Consider the following 19932-nt stretch of genomic DNA (forward strand, 5'->3'; position numbering starts at 1 on the left):
GGTTGTATGGTAAATCGAATTTCACCGTACCTTAATTGGTACATGTGACAATAAACGGACCTTGACATTGAAACCATGAAACCTATAACTGGTTGAGGAAGGGATAGAAGCGGATAGAATTACGACTTCTACAAGCCATAATGATAAATAAGTGAAGAAGGCATGAGATGGTTATGGGCCAAACACAGGCAAATGGGACTAGCTCATTATGTCAGCTTTGTCGGAATTAAACAAATGGAGCGACCGGCGTGAATTATTGCTGTGTAGGTCCATGACTAGCTATCTACGACTTGCATTTCCAACTCGATTTCTCGTGCTGCCTGTATTTTCTCTGTTACCAACACCAAAGAAATCCATCCAGAGCACATCATTTTTTATTGAATTCCGCAATTAGTACAAAAGGATATTTCAACAGAATCTTCAGCTGTTCTCTGAACTTTGTCTGGGTCGCGGTGTATATAGCAGTGTTTGTACAGCAGCTGAGCAGCTGCAGCATGAATCCTATTTCCTGTACAAACACTGGTAAAATTACGGACTGAAAGCCCAACCACCACAGTCTGAACCATATGGTGTACACGAGAAACACCGCCCAGAGCAGGATGAAATTCCACGAGATTGCAAAGAGTAAAATGATGGATTTCCTTCTGCTGACCACTTCCGGGTCAATGGGGCTCCCCCCGCCTCTGTGTGCCCGAAGCCTTCTGCGGGCTCTGATCGCTGCTACAATGTGCCTGACGGTAAAAACGTTAAGCAACAGGATCAGGGCGAATGGCAGGCCGGGGCTGAGGAAATAATGGAGAAGTTCGACTGACGCCCAGATCGGTGATTCCATAAACCGGAGATATATAACACAAAACCAGGGGAAATTTACATAGGCATATTGATCAGTTAATGTAAAGTACCAACTGCTGTTCTTCAAACAGCTCAGCACGGTAACTGTTCCCAGGACAACAGCCGCCGTTCTCTCTGTGCAATATTTGCCTTTCAGCTTCTGGCAATTAATGGTGACAAATCGATCAAAGGTGAAGGTGACGGTGAACCAGATGGAACAGTCCGTGGCGGTGTGCAGCAGCGCGGCATGGATATTACAAATAGGGAGATCGAGCATAGGAAGGAAATGCACAGCAAAAGCTATGGGGATCTGCCGCAGTATCAAATCCAGGATGATAACCAGTAAATCAGCCGCCGCCATGGCTACCAGGTAGCGAGTTACACACCTGGAGAGACCGCACTTTCCGCGGGAGAGGATGACAATCGTGACAGTGTTAACTATGAGGAAGGAAAATAAACAAACTTTTAACATTGCTCCGAGAAAAGAGTTACTCCTCGAAGAGGAAATATAATGTTCTCTTCCAAAAGGCACGACCGTATCCAATAGAAGGTGAAATTGTTCAGTTTAGTTTAGTTTAGAGTTTAGTCTAGTTTAGTTTAGTTTAATATAATTTAGTTTAGAGATACAGCGTGGAAGCAGGCCATTCGGCCCACCGAGTTCGCACCGTCCAGCGAACACATACACTCTCATAAATACTGGAGACAATTTACATTGTTAACCGAAGCAAATTGAACGACAAACCTCCACGTCTTTGGAGTGTGGGAGGAAACCGGAGCACCCGAGGAAAACCCACCCATTCACTTCGAGAACATACAAATTCCATCCAGACAGCACACATCGTCAGGAGCTTTGACTACACCGCTGCGCCAATGTGCCAACGGTCAGTTTGTAGCATAAATCGCTGGAGAAACCCAACCACTCTGTGAACGACACAACTGCATTGCTTTCATATTCGTGTAAAGAGTAGAAACATTGTGGGTGTGGTCAGAGCACGACTCGGTGTGAGGTGGGGGATTCCTTTAATGTTTGTTCAATCGGTTGTGAATAATGAATGTCGCAAGAATGAAGTTACAGTTCAGACTCGATTTCGATCCTGATCTCTGGTGCTGCTTGTGTTGAGTTTGCATGTTCTCACTATGACCGAGTGGCTTTTCAAAGGGTGATCCGGTTCCTCCCACATTCCAAAGACGTGAGGGAATGCGGGTTAATGGGCATCTGCAAATTGTATCTGTGTGCAGGAGTGGATGCGAAAGTGCGATAACGTCGAACAAATGTAAACAGGCGGCGTGGGAGAGAACAGAACCTTCGGACCACCACTTCCTGAAGACCACGTTCTCACAAGTTCTATCCCACTTTCTCCTTCACACTTTAGACTCTGAACAATTTACACGGGAAAGATTAACTTACAAACCAGCGCGTCTTCAGGATATGGGACGAACTCAGAGCACCCGGAGGAAACCAAAGACCATCACCTACATAACAGGGTCGCGCTGGGCCAAGAGTGCTGTTCACATTCTGTGTCAAGAAACTAAACTAAACTAAACTAAACTAAACTAAACTAAACTAAACTAAACTAAACAAAACAAAACGAAACGAAACGCAACGAAACGAAACCACCGTGTCAAGTAGGGTGGTACAGTGGCGCAGCGGTAGAGTTGGTGCGTTACAGCGCCTGAGACCCGAGTTCGATTCCGATGCCGGTGCTGTTTACACGGAGTTTGTATGTTATCCCTGTCACCGGGTGGGTCTCCGGGTGCTCCGGTTTCTTCCCACACGTCCAAAGACCGACAGGTTTGTAGATTAAGTGGCTTTGGTAAAATTGTAAATTGTCCAAAGAATGTAGGATAGTGTTAGTGGGCGGGTATCGCTGGTCGATGTGGACTCGGTGGGCAGAAAGGCCTGTTTCCGCGCTGTATCTCTGATATCTGAATCAAAAGTAAAGTCGGGTACCGCGCCAACTACTGGTAGCTGTGTATGAAGGAACTGCAGATGCTGGTTTAAACCGAAGATAGACACACAAATCTGGAGTAATTTCGCGCGACAGGCAGCATTTTTAGAGAGAATGAATGGGTGACGTTCGGGTCAAGATCCTTCTTCAGACCCGAAGATATCTGAAGAAGGGTCTCATCCCGAAACGTCACCTATTCCTTCTATCCAGACACGCAGCCTGTTCCGCTGATTTACTCCAGCTTTTGTGTCTATCTACAGGCAGTTGTAATGGATTGTACATTTGATGAAACAAATTTATCAAATCGACCGTCGATTACTCCAGCGGCCTAATCCCACTCCAAGCCGCAGTCACCGGATGGGGAACAGTCAGAGGGACCGATAAAGGATATAACATAGCGTTTGTGGCTGAATGACGGAAGAAAAGTTTGGGCCACACGGTGGCGCAGCGGCGCTCCGGTAGAGTTGCTGCCTTCCAGCGCTTGCAGCGCCGGGGATCTGGGTTAGATCCCGACCCTGGGTGCAGGATGTATCGAGTTTGTTCGTTCTATCCATGGCCGCGTGGCTTTTTCCGAGATCCTAGATTTCCTCCTACACTCCAAAGACCGGTTTGTGGGTAAATTGGCTTGGGAAACTGTAAATTTCCCCTGGTGTGTGGAGGTTAGTGTTATTAAGGAATAGGAGTAGAATTAGGCCATTCGGCCCATCAAGTCTACTCCACCGTTCAATCATGGCTGATCTATCTCTCCCTCCTAACCCCATTCTCCTGCTTTCTCCCCATAACCCCAGACACCCGTACCAATCAAGAATCTACCTCTCTCTACCTTAAATATATCCACTGACTTGGCCTCCGCAGCCTTCTGTGGCAAAGAATTCCACAGATTCACCACCCTCTGACTAAAGAAATTCCTCCTCATCTCCTTCCTCAAAGAACGTCCTTTAATTCCGACAGTGACCCCAGAATCAGGTTTGATCCTGGGTTGAAGACTTCAGGCAGTGGATCAATCATTGTGATAGGGTACGTCCTTTTTCTCAACATACCGAACAGTGAATGGCCTGGATAAAGTGGATGCGGAGAGGGTGTTTCTACTAGGACTAGAGGACACAGCCTCAGAATAAAAGGACGTACCTTTAGAAAGGAGATGAGCGGGATTTGGACCAAATGGCTTAACCCTGCTCTTATGATCGATAAATATCTTAATGTTATTTTTTTAGGTCAGTTCAGCAAGCAAACAAGTTTGGTTTACAACCTACCTGAATTTAAAAGAGAGTTAGTAAGAGCTTTCGGGGCCAGCGGAATCCAGGGATAAGGGGAGAAGGCAGGCACGGATCACCGATTGTGGATGATCAGCCATGATCACAATGAATGGCGGAGCCGGCTCGAAGGGCCGAATGGCCCCCGCCTGCACCTACCTTCTGTGTTTCTATGTTTCTATCCCTCTGCACTAGTAGCAGCGGTTTTCTTGGGACGAACCCTGGTATTGTCAAGCATTGGTCCGCTCTGGCAGCAAGAATAAACTGCAGGTGCTGTAAAAAACATAAAGGGGAAAGTGAAAGAGTGGTTGCAAGCTGCAAGTGAGGCAGCGTCGGGGAGGAGAGAAACTAGTCTGCTGTTCTGCGGGGATCGGTGGTGATTGCGCTCGTTGGGCCGAAGTGCCTGTTTCCACGCTGTGTCTCTAAACTAAGCTAAACTCTCGTAGCTGCGCCATTGTAAGGCCCACTTGTCAGGACCAGGTTTTGAAGGGACAATCAATTTTGTCTACCCCAACAAATATACTGCATGTAGCTTTTTCTGTGCTGTACACATGCGGAGTTGTCAATATTGAGAGCACTCCACTGTTTGGGAGATGTGATTTATTTCATCTTGCGCCTTTCGGGATCTCAGAACAATGAGTGTGTGACTGTAATAATCTACACGTGAGATTGAAAAAGAAACAATACACACCTGAGCAAAAGAGTCCGATATCAGTTTGAATTCCTAGTTTACAAAACGACGGCATCCTTATATTGAAGCACGATATGAAGAAAGAATTTCTGCATCAAAATACATACCGGGGACAGCAACGACGGCGAGCAGCGGGTAATATATCTGTTGTGCTTTCAGAAGGAACAGATAAAGACGAATTTCGTTGAAACTCCTCGTTGGCTCCATGTCGGCGTAGCCGCTGGAATCGATTGAAGCCGCAAGTGTTGCTCTCATCAACACTATGGAATAACGCCACGAATAAATCCCTTATTATTAGAAAGGAAGATGTCCCCAATGGCGCAATTACCAGCCAGCGTGACTGATATTAATTCCAGTCAAGGAACATTAACACCTTCCTAGCCAACAACTTTTTTTTCTGTGTACAACAAAAACACTACAAAAAAGGCCTTCCACACACATGACGTCGTTTGTGTTTAGGAACATCCACAGTATCAGTGGAAACTTGTATCACTGCGAGTAAAATTCAAAGGGGTGGGTTAATACAGCCCAGTATTACAAAAATAGGAAATTGAGAAGGCTTATCAAGCAGTGCTCCGGGGTTTACCGAATTAGCAGATAGATTCAGAGCCACTCATTCTTTATGGAAACCGGTTTTAATGGAAACAGAGACTTTCACTTTGACGAAATATGGAATGAGATTATTGATGCTCCGTGAATTTTTCTGCGAATGCGAAGAATCTCGAGAACTGGTTAACCCGTGCTCCGTTCTCTGGTGTCATAGAGTCATAGAGTCCGACAGCACAGAAAGAGGCCCTTCGGCCCATCGTGTCCGCGCCGCCCGTTACCAAACACAGTCTAATTTTAATCCCATTTTCCCGCATTTGGACCGTAGCCCTGAATGTTGTAGCATTTCAAGTGCCCATCCAAATGCCTTTTAAACGTTGTTAGTGTTCCCGCCTCCACCACTACCCCAGGCAGTGAGTTCCAGACTCCAACCACCCTCTGGGTGAAAAAGCTCTTTCTCACATCCCCCCGAAACCTCCCTCCTCTTACCCTGTATCTATGTCCCCTCGTTGTTGACTTCGCCAGTGGAAGAAGTTCCCCGCCATCTACCTTATCCATGCCCCTCATGATCTTGTACACCTCGATCATGTCCCCTCTCAGCCTTCTCTGCTCCAGGGAAAACAACACCAGTCTGCCCAGTCTCTCCTCATAGCCGAGGCCCTTCATCCCTGGCAGCATCCTGGTGAATCTCCTCTGCACCCTCTCCAAAGCTATCACATCCTATCTATATTGTGGTGACCAGAACTGTACACAATACTCCAGCTGTGGCTGCTGGTGGTTTTAATTTTAATTTTATTTTAAGAACGCAGCAGGAAAACAGGTCTTTCGGCCCACCGAGTCCGCACCTGGAGTGCAATTTTGGTCTTCCAATTTGAGGAAGAACATTATTGATATTGTGGGAGTGCAGCGTAGGTTCGCCAGGTTCATTCCAGGGATGGCGGGACTGACACATGAGGAAAGAATGGAGCGACTGGATGTGTGTTCACTGGAATTTAGAAGGAGGAGAGGGGGTCTTAGACAAAAATATAAAATTCTTAAAGGATTGGAAAGGCTAGCTGCAGGAAACATGTTCACGATGTTGGCGGAGCCAAGAAACAGGGGTCACAGTTTACGAATAAGCGGTCGGCCATTTAAGACTCAGATGAGGAAAAGCTTTTTCACCCAGAGAATTGTGAAGCTGTGGAATTCCCTGCCACCGAAGGCAGTGGAGGCCAATTCACTGGAGAGTTAGATTTAGCTCTTACGGCGAAAGGAATCAGGGGGTATGGGGAAAAACCAGGAACGGCGTACTGATTTTAGATGATCAGCCATGATCATACTGCATGGCACTGCTGGCTCGATGGACCGAAAGACCTACTCCTGTACCTATTTTTCTATGTTTCAGTGAGTCCACGCCAACCAGCGACCCACACACATTACCACTATCCTATAATGTACAATTATCCCAAGCCAATTTTGCCAAGCCAATTAATTCGACACATAAATCGAAGATCTTGGAAGAAACCCAAGCGGTCACGGGGAGAACCTACAGAAACTGCGTACAGACAGCACTCTTGATCAGGATCGATACCAGTCTCTGGCGCTATAAGCTGTGTGAGGCAGAAACCCCACCGCTGCGCCACCGCGCCGCCCTCACAGTGGTGACTGATAGGTAACATAATTGTGAATGGTGAACGCTTTAGAGAGCTGGTTCTGGCGCGGTGTACTAAAATTATCACACACTTTCTCCCTCACCGCTATCCGGGGGTGCAAACACCTTTCCACGCGAAGCAAAGGTTCATGCCAATATTCTCAACCTCGTTTCCATTTGTTGCCCCTTTTAACTATTTCTCCACGGAATTTGTGGCATTCTTTGTTCAATCAGATCACCGTGCAATTTATTTGTCATTAGTCATCACCACATGGCAGAAACACACACTTCCATACACAATATTGATACCTGCATTATTTCTTGCATTTCATCCATTTCTGGACTCCTGCCCTCGCTCCTCCTCCCTCGAAAGCAAAGAGAGACAGAGTTCTTTCGTTCTCAACTTTCACTTGCCATATCATGCACAACATAGAAACTTAGAAAATAGGTGCAGGAGTCGGCCATTCGGGCGTTCAAGCAACCACCGTCATTCAATATGATCATGGGTGATCATCCAAAATCAGTACCCCGTTCCTGCTTTTTCCCCATATCCTTTGATTCCACAAGAGCTAAATATAACTCTCTCTTGAAAATTTAGTTTTTGCCTCCAATTGCAACGGTACTCAATTCGTCGACTGCATTGTGGTTCAGCGGTAGCGTTGCTGCCTTACAGCGCTTGTAGCACCAGATAAGGGGATCAGATCCCGACTACGGGTGCTTGTCTGTACGGAGTTTGAACGTTCACCCTGTGACCGCGTGGGCTTTCTCCGATATCTTCGTTTCCCTCCCACACTACAAGGACGCAGAGACTTGCAGGTTAATTGGCTTGGGGTTGTATACGGTATTAATGTAAATTGCTCCCAGTATGTGTAGGATAGTGTTAATGTGCAGGGATCGCTGGTCGGCGCTGACTCGGTGGAACGAAGAGCCTGTTTCCGCGCTGAATCTCAAACCTAAAACTAAAAACTAAAAGCTAGCCAAGTCTCCGCCTCGCCGCACTTTCCGCATTCTGTCTCTCGGTGATTCCCTTGTGCGCTTTGTCCACCCCACCCAGGCCTTTCTCGCTAACCCACTACAACCGCATGAGATGCAAACACCGTTACCACAGTTCCGCCCTCACCATCACCCAGTGATCTTAACAACGTTCCAATTCAAGCAACAACGATTTACGGCAATGTTGCTCACCGTCGTCTGAGTTCCGTTTTCTACCTTGGTAACTGCGTGAGATGAACAACTAGAAAAAGCTGCAAGTTCAGGTAAAGGAGGGGAAGCAGCAAATGCAGTTCAAAGGATGGCTCCGTCTTCATTTAAAAAAATCATTAACTTGCGGCAGAAGCTGTGAGCGCAGGAGACGCAGGAGGGGTTTAAGAGACTCGGAGACGCCAATGGCTAATCTTTCATGTTACGTTGATGCAAGAGTACGAGTAATGAGCAAATTTGCTTGAGGAGGCCATTGTACAGGAAGGCCCTGCGTGGGGGACCGCCATGAATGGGTGGGGGATAACGATGAAGACCTGTCGTGGGTGATCGGCCGGTTTTGAGTGATAGAGTGGAGGGGGAGGGGGCAATGAAGGAACTGGCGCGGGATACTTTGCACCTCTGTCGGCGCCCTTTATGTGTCGACTATTTGCCTACCTTGGGTATGCAACCAAATAATTTCACTGTGATTTGCCACGTGTGAAAACAACATATTCATGGGATGTATGTAATTTCACCTCGCTGTCCCATTCCCCTTTCTAATTCCCACTGCCATACAGAGTGAACAAAAACATTAAAAAACAGGTCGCCATGGCCAATCGAGGTGGTGTACGATCCCATTGCAACTTCGCTCAATTTTCCAATATCTGCTAGCTGTGACCTGCTGTGCTGCTTTCTCTCTCTCTCTCTCTCGCTCATTGATCGACCTGCGTGTCTCCAACATTTGTTCCTGTTTCTATGGGCCTCTCCTGAAACATCACCCACCTTCGTCACTCTACCACTCCTGCTTCCAATTAGCCACCCATTTTACCCACTGGCACACTGGAGGTCCATCTGCCCTTACAGCTCTCTCTCTCTCTCTCTCTCTCTCTCTCTCTCTCTCTCTCTCTCTCTCTCTCTCTCTCTCCCACTCTCTCTCTCCCACTCTATCTCTCTCTCTATCCCTTCTTGCGTTTGAGGCAGCAGAAATTATGCAACGCCCTCCAGGCGCTGTAGCCAGTGCAATGTGCTGTTGTCAAGGGCCGTGAGGTCTACCCCTCCACCAGGGGGACGGAGTACAGTGCAGTCGAAAATGACATGCTGCGCTGTTTGCTATTGTTGATATCAGGCTCTTTGTTCAGCACGTTATTCAACTAAACCCCCTCACACTGGAGTCAAGCACCACACGAATTTGATCTTGCTTTCTGGGATGGTAGACTCCGAATGAGGGAAGATACCAACACTCTTGTTCAACTCTGAGTGGTGGGGGTACCTCTGCGTTCTGACTGCTGAGCATTTTGTCCATGAACTCCAAGTAGTGTGTCTTCATCTGTGTGTTTGTCCAAAGTCCGGAGAGAGGTGAGTCTGTTGTTAGCGTACTCTCGATTATTGGGCAAACGCTGCCTGACTGACTGAAACGGCAGAGGTGTGACCCAGCAATTTGAGTTATCTTGGTAGGACGCAAGACTGACTGCCCCAGGTTCTGTCCACATGTGGTCTCCTGTAGACCGGCCATGGACATCAACTCTGGATCATCCTCACAAAGAGGTGAATAGGTGAACGTCTCCTTCACTGTAACATGGCTTGTCGACCCTTTCCCTGAATGCAGGTTTTGTAGGTGTCCACTTGGGTAGGTCTATGTGCTCCACCAAGACATACATCACCAACAACTACCCATCCCAGATCCAGCTTCTGGGCGAATGGGGCATTGTTGGGACCGCTAATTTGCTTCCTCACATTATGCACCTGAAGAATATCTCTTCCCAATAGGAGCAGTATTTTGGCGTTTGGATCCAGTGGAGGAATCTCATTGGCAATGCGTCTGAGATTGCTGTGGTGACGCGCAGCATTTGGAGTGGGGATCACGGCACTTGATTGCATTCTAGGAGCGGAGGAAGAGGGAGCAATGTCTTCTCATTAACAGACTCCACCATGTAACCGGAAGCTCTTCTACCTGCAGTCTGTTTGAGCCCAGCGCATGCCGCAGCGTATATGGCTCAAGGTTTCCTTTGATCTCAAAGATATTGAAGAACTCAGATTTTGCGAGAGAGCCGTTGCTCTGTTCATCTAAGATGGCGTACATCCTGCGTGCCTCTTGACGACGTCCTTCTGGATAGACTGAGATGAGACATATCTGAGCACATGCTCCCGCCCTGACCCCTAAACCGCACACCTCAGTGCATCTGGAGATGATCTCCTGGTTTGCTGCTACCTCTTCCTCCCCGCCATGCTCAGGTGCGGGGGGAGATGGCTTGGAGTTCCAGGGGGACTGGGCCTGGATGTAGAGCAGAGAGGTGTCTGTCACTGTTGCACTCAGTACATTTCACTTCTGCTTTACAGTTCTTGGCGAAATGACTTGTGGAGGAGCATCAGCGGAAACAAATGGAATGTTCCTTCAGGAAGTGTTTGCGGTCTTCCAGGCTCTTTTCTCTGAAGGCTCTGCACTTCTTTAGTGGATGAATTTTAGCATGAATGGGACACAGCTTGGCTGGGTCACGGCATTTCTGTATCTCGGGAATTGTTGGAGATGCTTGTGTCATGTGGACAGAGATGAGAGTTTTACCATGTCTCTCTATTTTCTCTCTTTTGACAATTGCTGGATTGGGGAAGCAGAGATGAAAGCTGGGGTCCGTTCTGATTTTTGCCTCCAAGCGGATAAAGTCGGCAAACTCTCCAAGTGGGGGGGGGGGGGGGGATGTTGTGCTGGAGTTTATACTTAGACTTAGGTGGTTCAACTTTCCTGGATGTTTTAAGGAAGCTTCTCAACGATCGGTGCAACTCCCCTGGAGGTGTCAAGGTAAGACAGACCGGGTAGATACCCATCGAACTTTGCCACTTCGTTTTCTGGCAGCAGGTCCCGATCTCACGTAGCTTGTATGGCTCTCTGATGGTGATCCTGGGAAAGTTCTCAAGCTTGGTAAAGAGGGCATGCTCAGGTGGACCATAAGTTTCTTGAAGCCTCTGCCAAACCATCGTCAAACCTGCTGATGGACGTCTGATGTTGACAGCCTTAATTCTTGTTTCCTGCTCTGAGGATTCCTTTCATATCATATCATATATATACAGCCGGAAACAGGCCTTTTCGGCCCTCCAAGTCCGTGCCGCCCAGTGATCCCCGTACATTAACATTATCCTACACCCACTAGGGACATATCATCATATCATATCATATATATACAGCCGGAAACAGGCCTTTTTCGGCCCACCAAGTCCGTGCCGCCCAGTGATCCCCGCACATTAACACTATCCTACACCCACTAGGGACAATTTTTACATTTTACCCAGCCAATTAACCTACAAACCTGTACGTCTTTGGAGTGTGGGAGGAAACCGAAGATCTCGGAGAAAACCCACGCAGGTCACGGGGAGAACGTACAAACTCCTTACAGTGCAGCACCCGTAGTCAGGATCGAACCTGAGTCTCCGGCGCTGCATTCGCTGTAAAGCAGCAACTCTACCGCTGCGCTACCGTGCCGCCATTTCCTAGCCATTTTATCAAAAGATCTAGCTCTTCTCCGGGTGAAAGGACCAGGCCTACTCTGGCGCTTTGGAAGGAGGATTTCCAAGCCCCGTAATTATCGGGCTTGTAATTAAAGGCCGTCAATCTCGTTTTTGCAAGCTGGCTGCGGGCGAGGTAACTGGCGAGGCCTTTAGTGGTGGGATTGAAATCGTTGATGGTTCGAGTAGAGTCGATAAAGTCACTGAGCAGAAAGGTTGAAGTTTGCTTTCTATCCTTCAATTTAGGCTACATGTTTCCTTGGTCATTACTGGGACTGTGATGCCTAAGAAATGATTTGGCCAGAATAGACTTGGTCTGGTGGGCGGGCGGCAATGAACCAAATAGTATGCTTTCACTCTCGATATCATGATTGGTGACGTGTCGGCTTGACTTTATGTTGGCTTGCTCTATGATGTAGTCCAGGGTACGCTCGTGTTGGTTTTGAGAGTGAACAGGGCTTGGCGATCTATTACGTGACCCTTGTTCTGCCAATAAACCCACTTCGATGGTGTCGGCCTCTGCAATGGCTGCTTTCATCTCTTTCTCTTGTTGCTACGGTTGCCTGAAGCAGAGCAGCCTCGACCTGAATGCTCGCTATCTCTCTCTGATCGAATGCTGCTTTGGTTTCGGCTGCATTTGTTTTAGCCAGAGCTCTAAGGGCGGCCCTGCTGGAACTGGAACTGGCTAAAGAGCGGTAAGAACGAACACTGAGAGACTTGACTTAATTCTGTGAAACGTTGCCTTGGTTGCCTGTTGCCATGGCTTTGAGGTGTCGACGGACATTGTAACGATGTGAGCCACCTTTAACACAGCTTGTCGTGTTGCTGTCTTTTCACTATAATGGACTCACCGAATGTTCCTATCCAGCTATCCAACAAGCTAAACAATTGATCCAATAAAGACCAGTAGAGACGAGCTGTTGTTTGATGCTTTACTGTATTCAAATGTGAAACTGTAACGTTTAGGCACAAAAATAAATAACAGGGTTTAGTCACGTTATACGTTTAGTATAGGAACATATAAAGATGATGTCAATAAATATAATTACTTACAGACATTGCGTTTAACAAATTCTGTGATAAAAGGATGGCAGCAGATTAAACACATGTGAATTACACTGTCTACACCATGAGGTTACCCCTTTTTGAGCTGCCCTTCCTTGTTTATGACAACTTCCTTCCTATCAGGGAATTAAACTTAAAGCTGCTGTACCAGAACTTCCAGCAGGGAACAATAATGTATTTAAACAAAATACAGTCCAGTGCAGTTTACGTTCCTTAACCCATGTCAAAACAGTTGTCCCTTTGCCGACCCTGTTGAAATTCACATAATTCCATTCGCAGATATCACTCTGACACTTAATTTATGCTTCGTACAAAGTTTCCATTCGCACACAGAAAGTCTACGCTGAAGACAGACACAAATAATGCAACCCACTCTTTCGACACCAATCGTGTTATTCAGGATACATGGGCATCATGATGACCATGCGTAAACTGCGTAGAAAAAAACCCCTGCAGATGCTGGTTTAAATCAAAGATAGACACAAAATGCCTGAGTAACTCACCGGGTCAGGCAGCATCTCGGGAGAGAAGGTATCGGTGACGTTTCGGGTCGAGACCCTTCTTCAGACTGATGTCAGGAGAGGGGCGGGACAAAAATAGGATGTAGGAAGGCCTGTGGAAGAACTGGCAAGGCGGAGGGGAGGCGGGGACTACCTAAAGTTAGAGAAGTCGATGTTCCAGGCGTACACTGGCCCTATCCCCGAACTCGACCTCCGCTACATTGACGACTGCACTGTTGCTACTTCTTGTACCCTTGCAGAACTCACTGACTTCATCAATTTCACGACTAATCTCACCATCTCCGACATCTCCCTACCGTTTTTGGATCTCACCATCTCCATCACAGGAGACAGACTAGTGACCAACACAACTACAAACCCACTGACTCCCATAGCTGTCTTGACTACATTTCTTCCCACCCTATTTCCTGTAACAAACTCTATCCCCTCCTCCCAATTCCTCCGTCTACGCCGCATCTGCGCCCAGGGTGCGGTGTTCCATACTAGGGCATCGGAGATGTCCTCATTCTTTAGGGAACGGGGTTTCCCCTCTTCCATTATAGATGAAGCTCTCACTAGAGTCTCCTCAATATCCCGCAGCCATCCCCATTCGTGACAAGGATAGCGGCCGGCTTGTCCTCACCTTCCACCCCATCGGCCGTCGCATACAACAAATTATCCTCCAACATTTCTGCCACCTCCAACGGGATCCCGCTACTGGCCACATCTTCCCATTTCCGCAGAGACCGTTCCCTCCAAATGTCCCTGGTCCACCCGTCCCTTCCCACCCAGGCCACCCCCTCCCCAGGTACTTTCCCCTGCAACTGCAGTAGATGCAACACCTGTCCCTTTACCCCGCCCCTCGACTCCATCCAAGGACACAAACAGCCCTTCCAGGTGAAGCAGAGGTTCACCTGCACCTCCTCCAACCTCATCTATAGTATCCATTGTTCCAGATGTCAACTTCTCTACATCGGCGAAACCAAGCGCAGGCTTGGCAAAAGTTTCGCTTTACCCCCTCGCTCAGTTTGACTTAATCAACCTGATCTCCCGGTGGCTCAGCAATTCAACTCTCCCTCCCATTCCCAATCTGACCTTTCTGTCCTGGGCCTCCTCCATTGTCAAAGTGAGGCCCAACGCAAATTGGAGGAACAGCACCTCATATTTCACTTGGGCAGTTTACACCCCAGCGGTATGAACATAGACTTCTCTAACTTCAGGTAGTCCCTGCTTCCCCTCCCCAGTTCTCCCAATAGTCTTACTGTGTCCGACTACATCCTATCTTTGTCCCGCCCCCTACCCCTGACAGCAGTATGAAGGTCTCGACTGGAAACGTCACCCATTCCTTCTCTCCGGAGATGCTACCTGCCCCGCCGAGTCACTCCAGCATTTTATGTCTATCTCTGGTATCATTGATAGCTACAATAACATAGAATAAAAAAATCTGGAAATAGTCCTCAGCGAGAAACAGAAAGTGGGTTAATATTCCAGCCCTAAATCCTTTCATCTTAATCTGAACCTGAAGAACGAAAGCCCGCACTGTGTAGCTGAATAAAAGCTGGTGTGTGGGTTTCCAGCAGTTCCAGTGTGCTTTAATGTGCTCAGCTGTGAACGATAGCAATGTCAAGTTTGCGCCACCTGGTGGTCACCGAGGCTATGAAAGGTCGGTATGAATGCCCCCGTTAGCAACACAGAACGATATTGATGTAATTTTAGATGGAAGTTCGCGTCTGATTTTCACTTATGCTTCAGAACCACAGCCAGAGAAATACCGCCCCATCGTATCGTTATCTCAGGGCGAGAGTGAGGACGTTTCCGTCCAAGGTTGCCTCATTCTGAGTATCAAATAGAAAGAAGAGACTTTCCACATGCATGCAGTCACGCAGCTCGCAGTGTCGATTGAGTATCGGTTGTGTGGCGAGGGCTGGTTTGAGCGGACGGAAGGCGGAACAAAGCGTCCGTATCTTATATTCCCCATGAAAATATACCAGGACACACAGGGTTTTCCTGCTGTTGACTTACCGAAATGGAAGTGGTGTACATAAAATAACAGAGGCGATGGTGTTTGGCGGGTTGGGGCGAGGAGGGGGTATGCAGATGAGTGCAAATGAGCGAAGGGTGTGAGTGAAATCTAGATGTGGAAACGTCAACGTTTTTCACATTCTTTGCTCTATGTTGTGAACAGGCAAAAGGAACTTTACGAGGCACCGTCATCTCCTCCCAGTATTTCGTGCTGCTCACAGCGCATGAGCACGCATTTGTACAGCAGCTCGACAATCGTAATTCCTCGCAATATGAAACACCCTCCTCTGAAGTTAGTTTGAGAGGAAAACTCAAGGGTCAATGGTTTTTAATTGTCACATGTACCGACAATGAAACGATGAATGTGCCGGAAGGAACTGCAAATGCTGGTTGAAATCGAAGATAGACACAAAGTGCTGGAGTAACTCAGCGGGACAGACAGCGTCTCTGGAGAGAAGGAATGGTGACGCTTCGGATCGAGACCCTTCAGACTGATAAAAAACCATAAATTTCTGACTTGCAGCAGCATTACTGCTCGTTTACGCAAAATTAAATATTTGTTTGATCATTTGTTATCAAGAAGAAATATTTGTTTGATCATTTGTTCAATATTTGTTTGATCATTTGAATATTTGTTTGATCATTTCTTATAAAGAAGAAATCAATAAATTGCTAACCACACTAACAGTACATTAACTTTCTCAAATGGTCTTCAGTGCAACCAAAGCTACTTCTATGCGTTTAGTCAACGTCACCGCGCAAGTATATGTGTAACTGCAGCAGCTCAACGTTTGAATATGAATCCAATTTCCGTCAAAAGGGAGGGAGTTTTGATTGAACTCAGGTTAAGAAGAAGACTTATGGGACCAAGTGTACAGAATACAGACCCAACATTGGCGGTAGCGCTACAAAACACCCGAGGGAAAGAAAAACAGTGAACAATTGTCAGGTCGTCGTCAGAGTGCAGGTGAGAAAATTACGAGTTATCGAATTGTCAGGCTGCGCGGGCATTGTCGTTATTTAACGCATCGCGCAAGTACGGTGAAGGGACGTGCCACCGCTTTCCTCACTTCTTCTCTGAACTTAGTTTGACTCACGGCATAAATGCCAGTATTGGTGCAGCAGCTGAGCAGTTGCAGCATGAATCCAATCTGCTCCACAAAAATGTTGACGTCCGCAGACGGGTAGCCCAGAAACACCACTCGATTACTGATAGCATACACGACATACAATGACCACAGGCCTATGAAATTGCTGGAAATGACGAGGAGCAAATGACGGATTTCCTTCGGCTCTCCAGGTCTCTGGGACTCTGGCCACAGTCCCTATTGTTCTGAACCCGGAGTCTCCTGCGCGCTCTGCTCGCAGCTACGATGTGCCGAACAGTTAAGCAGTTGAGCAACAGGATAATGGCGAATGGGACTACCAGGGTGAATATATAATGGAGAAACTCAATTGCTGCCCAGACCTCTGAGGGATAAATCTTTCGCTCTAAAGCACAAAACCAGGGATGGGTCATCAGCAAATATTGACCAGTCAACATGAAGTACCAGAAAATGTTCTTCATACAGCTCAGCAGAGTAACTGTCCCGAGAACAATCGCCGCCGTTCTTTGGGTGCAATATTTGCCTTTGAGCTTCTGGCAACAAATGGCGACGAAGCGATCGAAGGTGAATGTGACGGTGAACCAGACAGAACAGTCTGTGGCGGCGAAGAGCAGGACGGCGTGGATGTTGCAGATGGGAATCGACTGAACGAAGAGGAAATCCTTCCAATAGAGAGTGGGGATGTGTCTCAGTATCAGGTCGAGGATGACAATCAGCAGATCCGCTGCCGCCATAGCCACAAGGTAGCGGGTTACGCACATCGATAAACCACACCTTCCTCGGGAGAGAATCGCAATCGTCATCGCGTTTACTGTAGAAAATGCGTAATGAATTGGAAAACATTACATAACGTAAATAACCCTTATGAACAACATGAAATTTGCCGGTCTCTATACTTTGACCAGAGCAAAACAATGGATAGCCATTCCCCTGCAATAAAGAGATGTTGTGGTATATGGTAAATAACCACGTTTGCCCATGAGATTCAGTTGTGCAAGTTTGGGTAAAACAATTTAACTGCTTCTGTTGGATCCCTAGTGCAGTTGTGGGGAAGTTGCGTAACGTCGTTCATTTTATCTAATTGTATGAATAATGTTTAAAATAAGTTCTATTATCCCAATAATATATTTTACTATTCGACGATATTAGTTTAGTTCCGCTTAGAGATACAGCGTGGAAACAAGCCCTTCGACCCATTGAGTCCGCACCGACCAGAGAACCCGCACATTAACATTATTCTACACCCTCGGAACAATTTACTTTTATGCCAAGCCATTTAACCTAATAACCTGCACGTCTTTGGAATGTGGGAGGAAGCCGAAGATCTCGTAGAAAAGTCACGCAGGTCAAGGAGAGAACGTACAAACTCCGTACAGACAGCATCCGTTGTCGGTATGGAACCCTGCCGCTGCGCCACCATGCCCCCCTAATTAAAAATCGATTCTATCTCTAACCCTTAATGTAAACCCGCTGCATCAGTGGACATGAAGTTAAAGCAGCAAATTCTAATGAAAAACACATCGAGGTCCAAATCTATCAATATTTGGCAATTTCTGCAGCTGCTCAACTTTCTAACACAAATGCATTATGGAGGGGCATAGGTTCGAGAAGTGAAACAGTTATTTTTACACCAACACAAAATAACTCGAATAAACGGTCCGCTATTCTATGTCCGATTCACCATGCTGTGAGAGAGAAGTAAAAAGGGTTAATTGATTTAAACTAAGGACCATGAGAAATAGCTGACCTGACTAAGAACCGCAAGAGTAAATAGTGACATTCCAAGGATAGGGGCAAGATATCCAAGGAACTAGTGACGTTCCAAGGATAAGGGCAAGATATCCAAAGAGTAAATAGTGACATTCCGAGGATAAGGGCAAAATATCCAAAGAACTAGGAGAGAGGGCAAGATGACCAGAGCACTAGGGGAGAGGGCATGAACTACTCTGTACTGCGCATGCTTAACGACCTAAATGAACTAGTGACGTTCCAAGAATAAAAGGGAGTGCTCACAATTACGATGCTCGAGACAATCTAGAGAAACAAGTATTTTATTTGCAAGTCTGCAGAGTTGGGTGCCTTCCCTCTCAAGACACACCGAGGTCGGGAAAATCCCTTCTTTTTATTCACTTCATATTACAATTGTGTACAATTGTGACATCTTAAATTCCTCCCCTTCGGGCTCCTTCCAATCGGAGCACTGAGGTGCACAATCTACCGTTACCGCCCCCGTTGCCTCCCACATCATACATCACATGTACATTTAAATGAGGCATCTTGTCATGCGGGGCGTTTTTGCAATATTCATTTAGGTCGTTAAGCATGCGCAGTACAGAGTAGTTCATGCCCTCTCCCCTAGTGCTCTGGTCATCTTGCCCTCTCTCCTAGTTCTTTGGATATTTTGCCCTTATCCTCGGAATGTCACTATTTACTCTTTGGATATCTTGCCCTTATCCTTGGAACGTCACTAGTTCCTTGGATATCTTGCCCCTATCCTTGGAATGTCACTATTTACTCTTGCGGTTCTTAGTCAGGTCAGCTATTTCTCATGGTCCTTAGTTTAAATCAATTAACCCTTTTTACTTCTCTCTCACAATTCTCTAAAAAAAAAATTTTAAAAAAAAATTTAAAAAAAATTAATATCCTCTTTGGATACGGGGAACTTCCTACTTAGTAGTTCAACTGCAGTTATTTTATTCATTGTATTCGTCTTATATTATTTTATTCATTGTATTCGTCTTATATTATGTTAGTGCACTTGGTCAGTCAGTTTAAATGCAGTCCTTGTTCTCACTCCGTTCCGTCTCTATAGTCACTATGCTACCTATTACGCTATTTCTATCTTCTATAGTTCTACTAATCAGAAACCCGAGTAACGAAAAAGGAAAAATAACTAGACGTACTTAAATTGTTTAGAATAGAAGGAGAAAGGCTGAGGAAAGCATAGCAGGAAAAGAATACCACCCCAAACAAGGGTGAAAGACCCCCAAAACAGCATGAAAGTCAGGAGCTTCAGGAGAAGAAAAAAAATCAACTCTGTACCCCAGCCTATGGGACCCTGGGTATCCCCCTCCCTATTCCAGCCAGGACGGAACAAAGCAGTGCCCTTTGGTAAAAGGGAATAGTGGAGATAGAGGGAGAAGTCACAACTTGGAACGATGAGCAAGACATAAAGGAATATAGACAGAGAAGGGGGCAGCGGGAAAAGGAAAGGATGAAGCAAGAAGCACGGGAACTAGAAGCAGACATCAAAAGGCTGCAGGACCTCAGGGACAGAAAGATTTATGGGACCCGTCAGGCAGCAAATGAGGAGTATGAGGGAGACAGCAATGCAGAAACACAGGCATGTAATCAGCAGGCATCAGAGAGAGAGGGCAAAATTGTGAGAATGAAGCAGAATTAGAAAGTGATGGAAGAACAAGGGAGTGTAGAAGGGAAATAGAGGCATCCATAAAGTGCTTAGAGATAGAGATAAGAGAGATGGAAAAAGATATGGAAAGAAAAAGAAAGGAAAGCCAGGGGTACGCCCAGAGAAGAATGAGGTGGGAAAGTATACAGATAGAACCACAACAGGATATGGAGAAGGTTACGGCAGGGGCCGGGGAAATACGGGTACGGGACAAGGTTGGAGGACAGGGCCTTCAAAATGTTATTTTTGTAATAAG

The 19932-nt window shown here is 46.7% G+C and overlaps 2 protein-coding genes across 6 annotated transcripts in view; both read right to left on the reverse strand.

Annotated features, from left to right (window-relative positions):
• Positions 1 to 367: 367 nt before the first annotated feature.
• Positions 368 to 11049, reverse strand: LOC144612144 (uncharacterized). The gene is made up of 5 exons (XM_078431704.1): positions 10885 to 11049; positions 10031 to 10351; positions 7900 to 7972; positions 4832 to 4984; positions 368 to 1269 (listed from the first exon to the last, which is right to left on the reverse strand). Exons 1-5 carry the CDS (start codon positions 11047 to 11049, stop codon positions 368 to 370), a joined length of 1614 nt encoding a protein of 537 aa, XP_078287830.1.
• Positions 11050 to 14504: 3455 nt separating this feature from the next.
• LOC144612099 (FMRFamide receptor-like) overlaps positions 14505 to 19932 on the reverse strand; it is a 46112-nt gene continuing 40684 nt past the window's right edge. For all 5 annotated transcript variants that reach the window (XM_078431651.1, XM_078431650.1, XM_078431649.1 and 2 more), the window contains one exon: positions 14505 to 17078. In XM_078431651.1, coding sequence (XP_078287777.1) covers positions 16405 to 17078 — 674 coding nt within the window. In that variant the 3' untranslated portion in view covers positions 14505 to 16404. The remainder of the gene's footprint in view (positions 17079 to 19932) is intronic.

This window comes from Rhinoraja longicauda, chromosome 43, assembly GCF_053455715.1.
Source record: "Rhinoraja longicauda isolate Sanriku21f chromosome 43, sRhiLon1.1, whole genome shotgun sequence".
In the NCBI taxonomy this organism is placed as follows: Eukaryota; Metazoa; Chordata; class Chondrichthyes; order Rajiformes; family Arhynchobatidae; genus Rhinoraja; species Rhinoraja longicauda.

Coding starts and splice junctions, on each gene's coding strand:
- LOC144612144 (XM_078431704.1), bottom strand. CDS start 11,049: ATGGTTTGGCAGAGGCTTCAAGAAACTTATGGTCCACCTGAGCATGCC. Junction 10,352..10,884: donor GTTCGATGGGTATCTACCCG/GTCTGTCTTACC, acceptor CTCTACATCCAG/GCCCAGTCCCCCTGGAACTC. Junction 1,270..4,831: donor CGCCGTCGTTGCTGTCCCCG/GTATGTATTTTG, acceptor CCTTCCTCATAG/TTAACACTGTCACGATTGTC.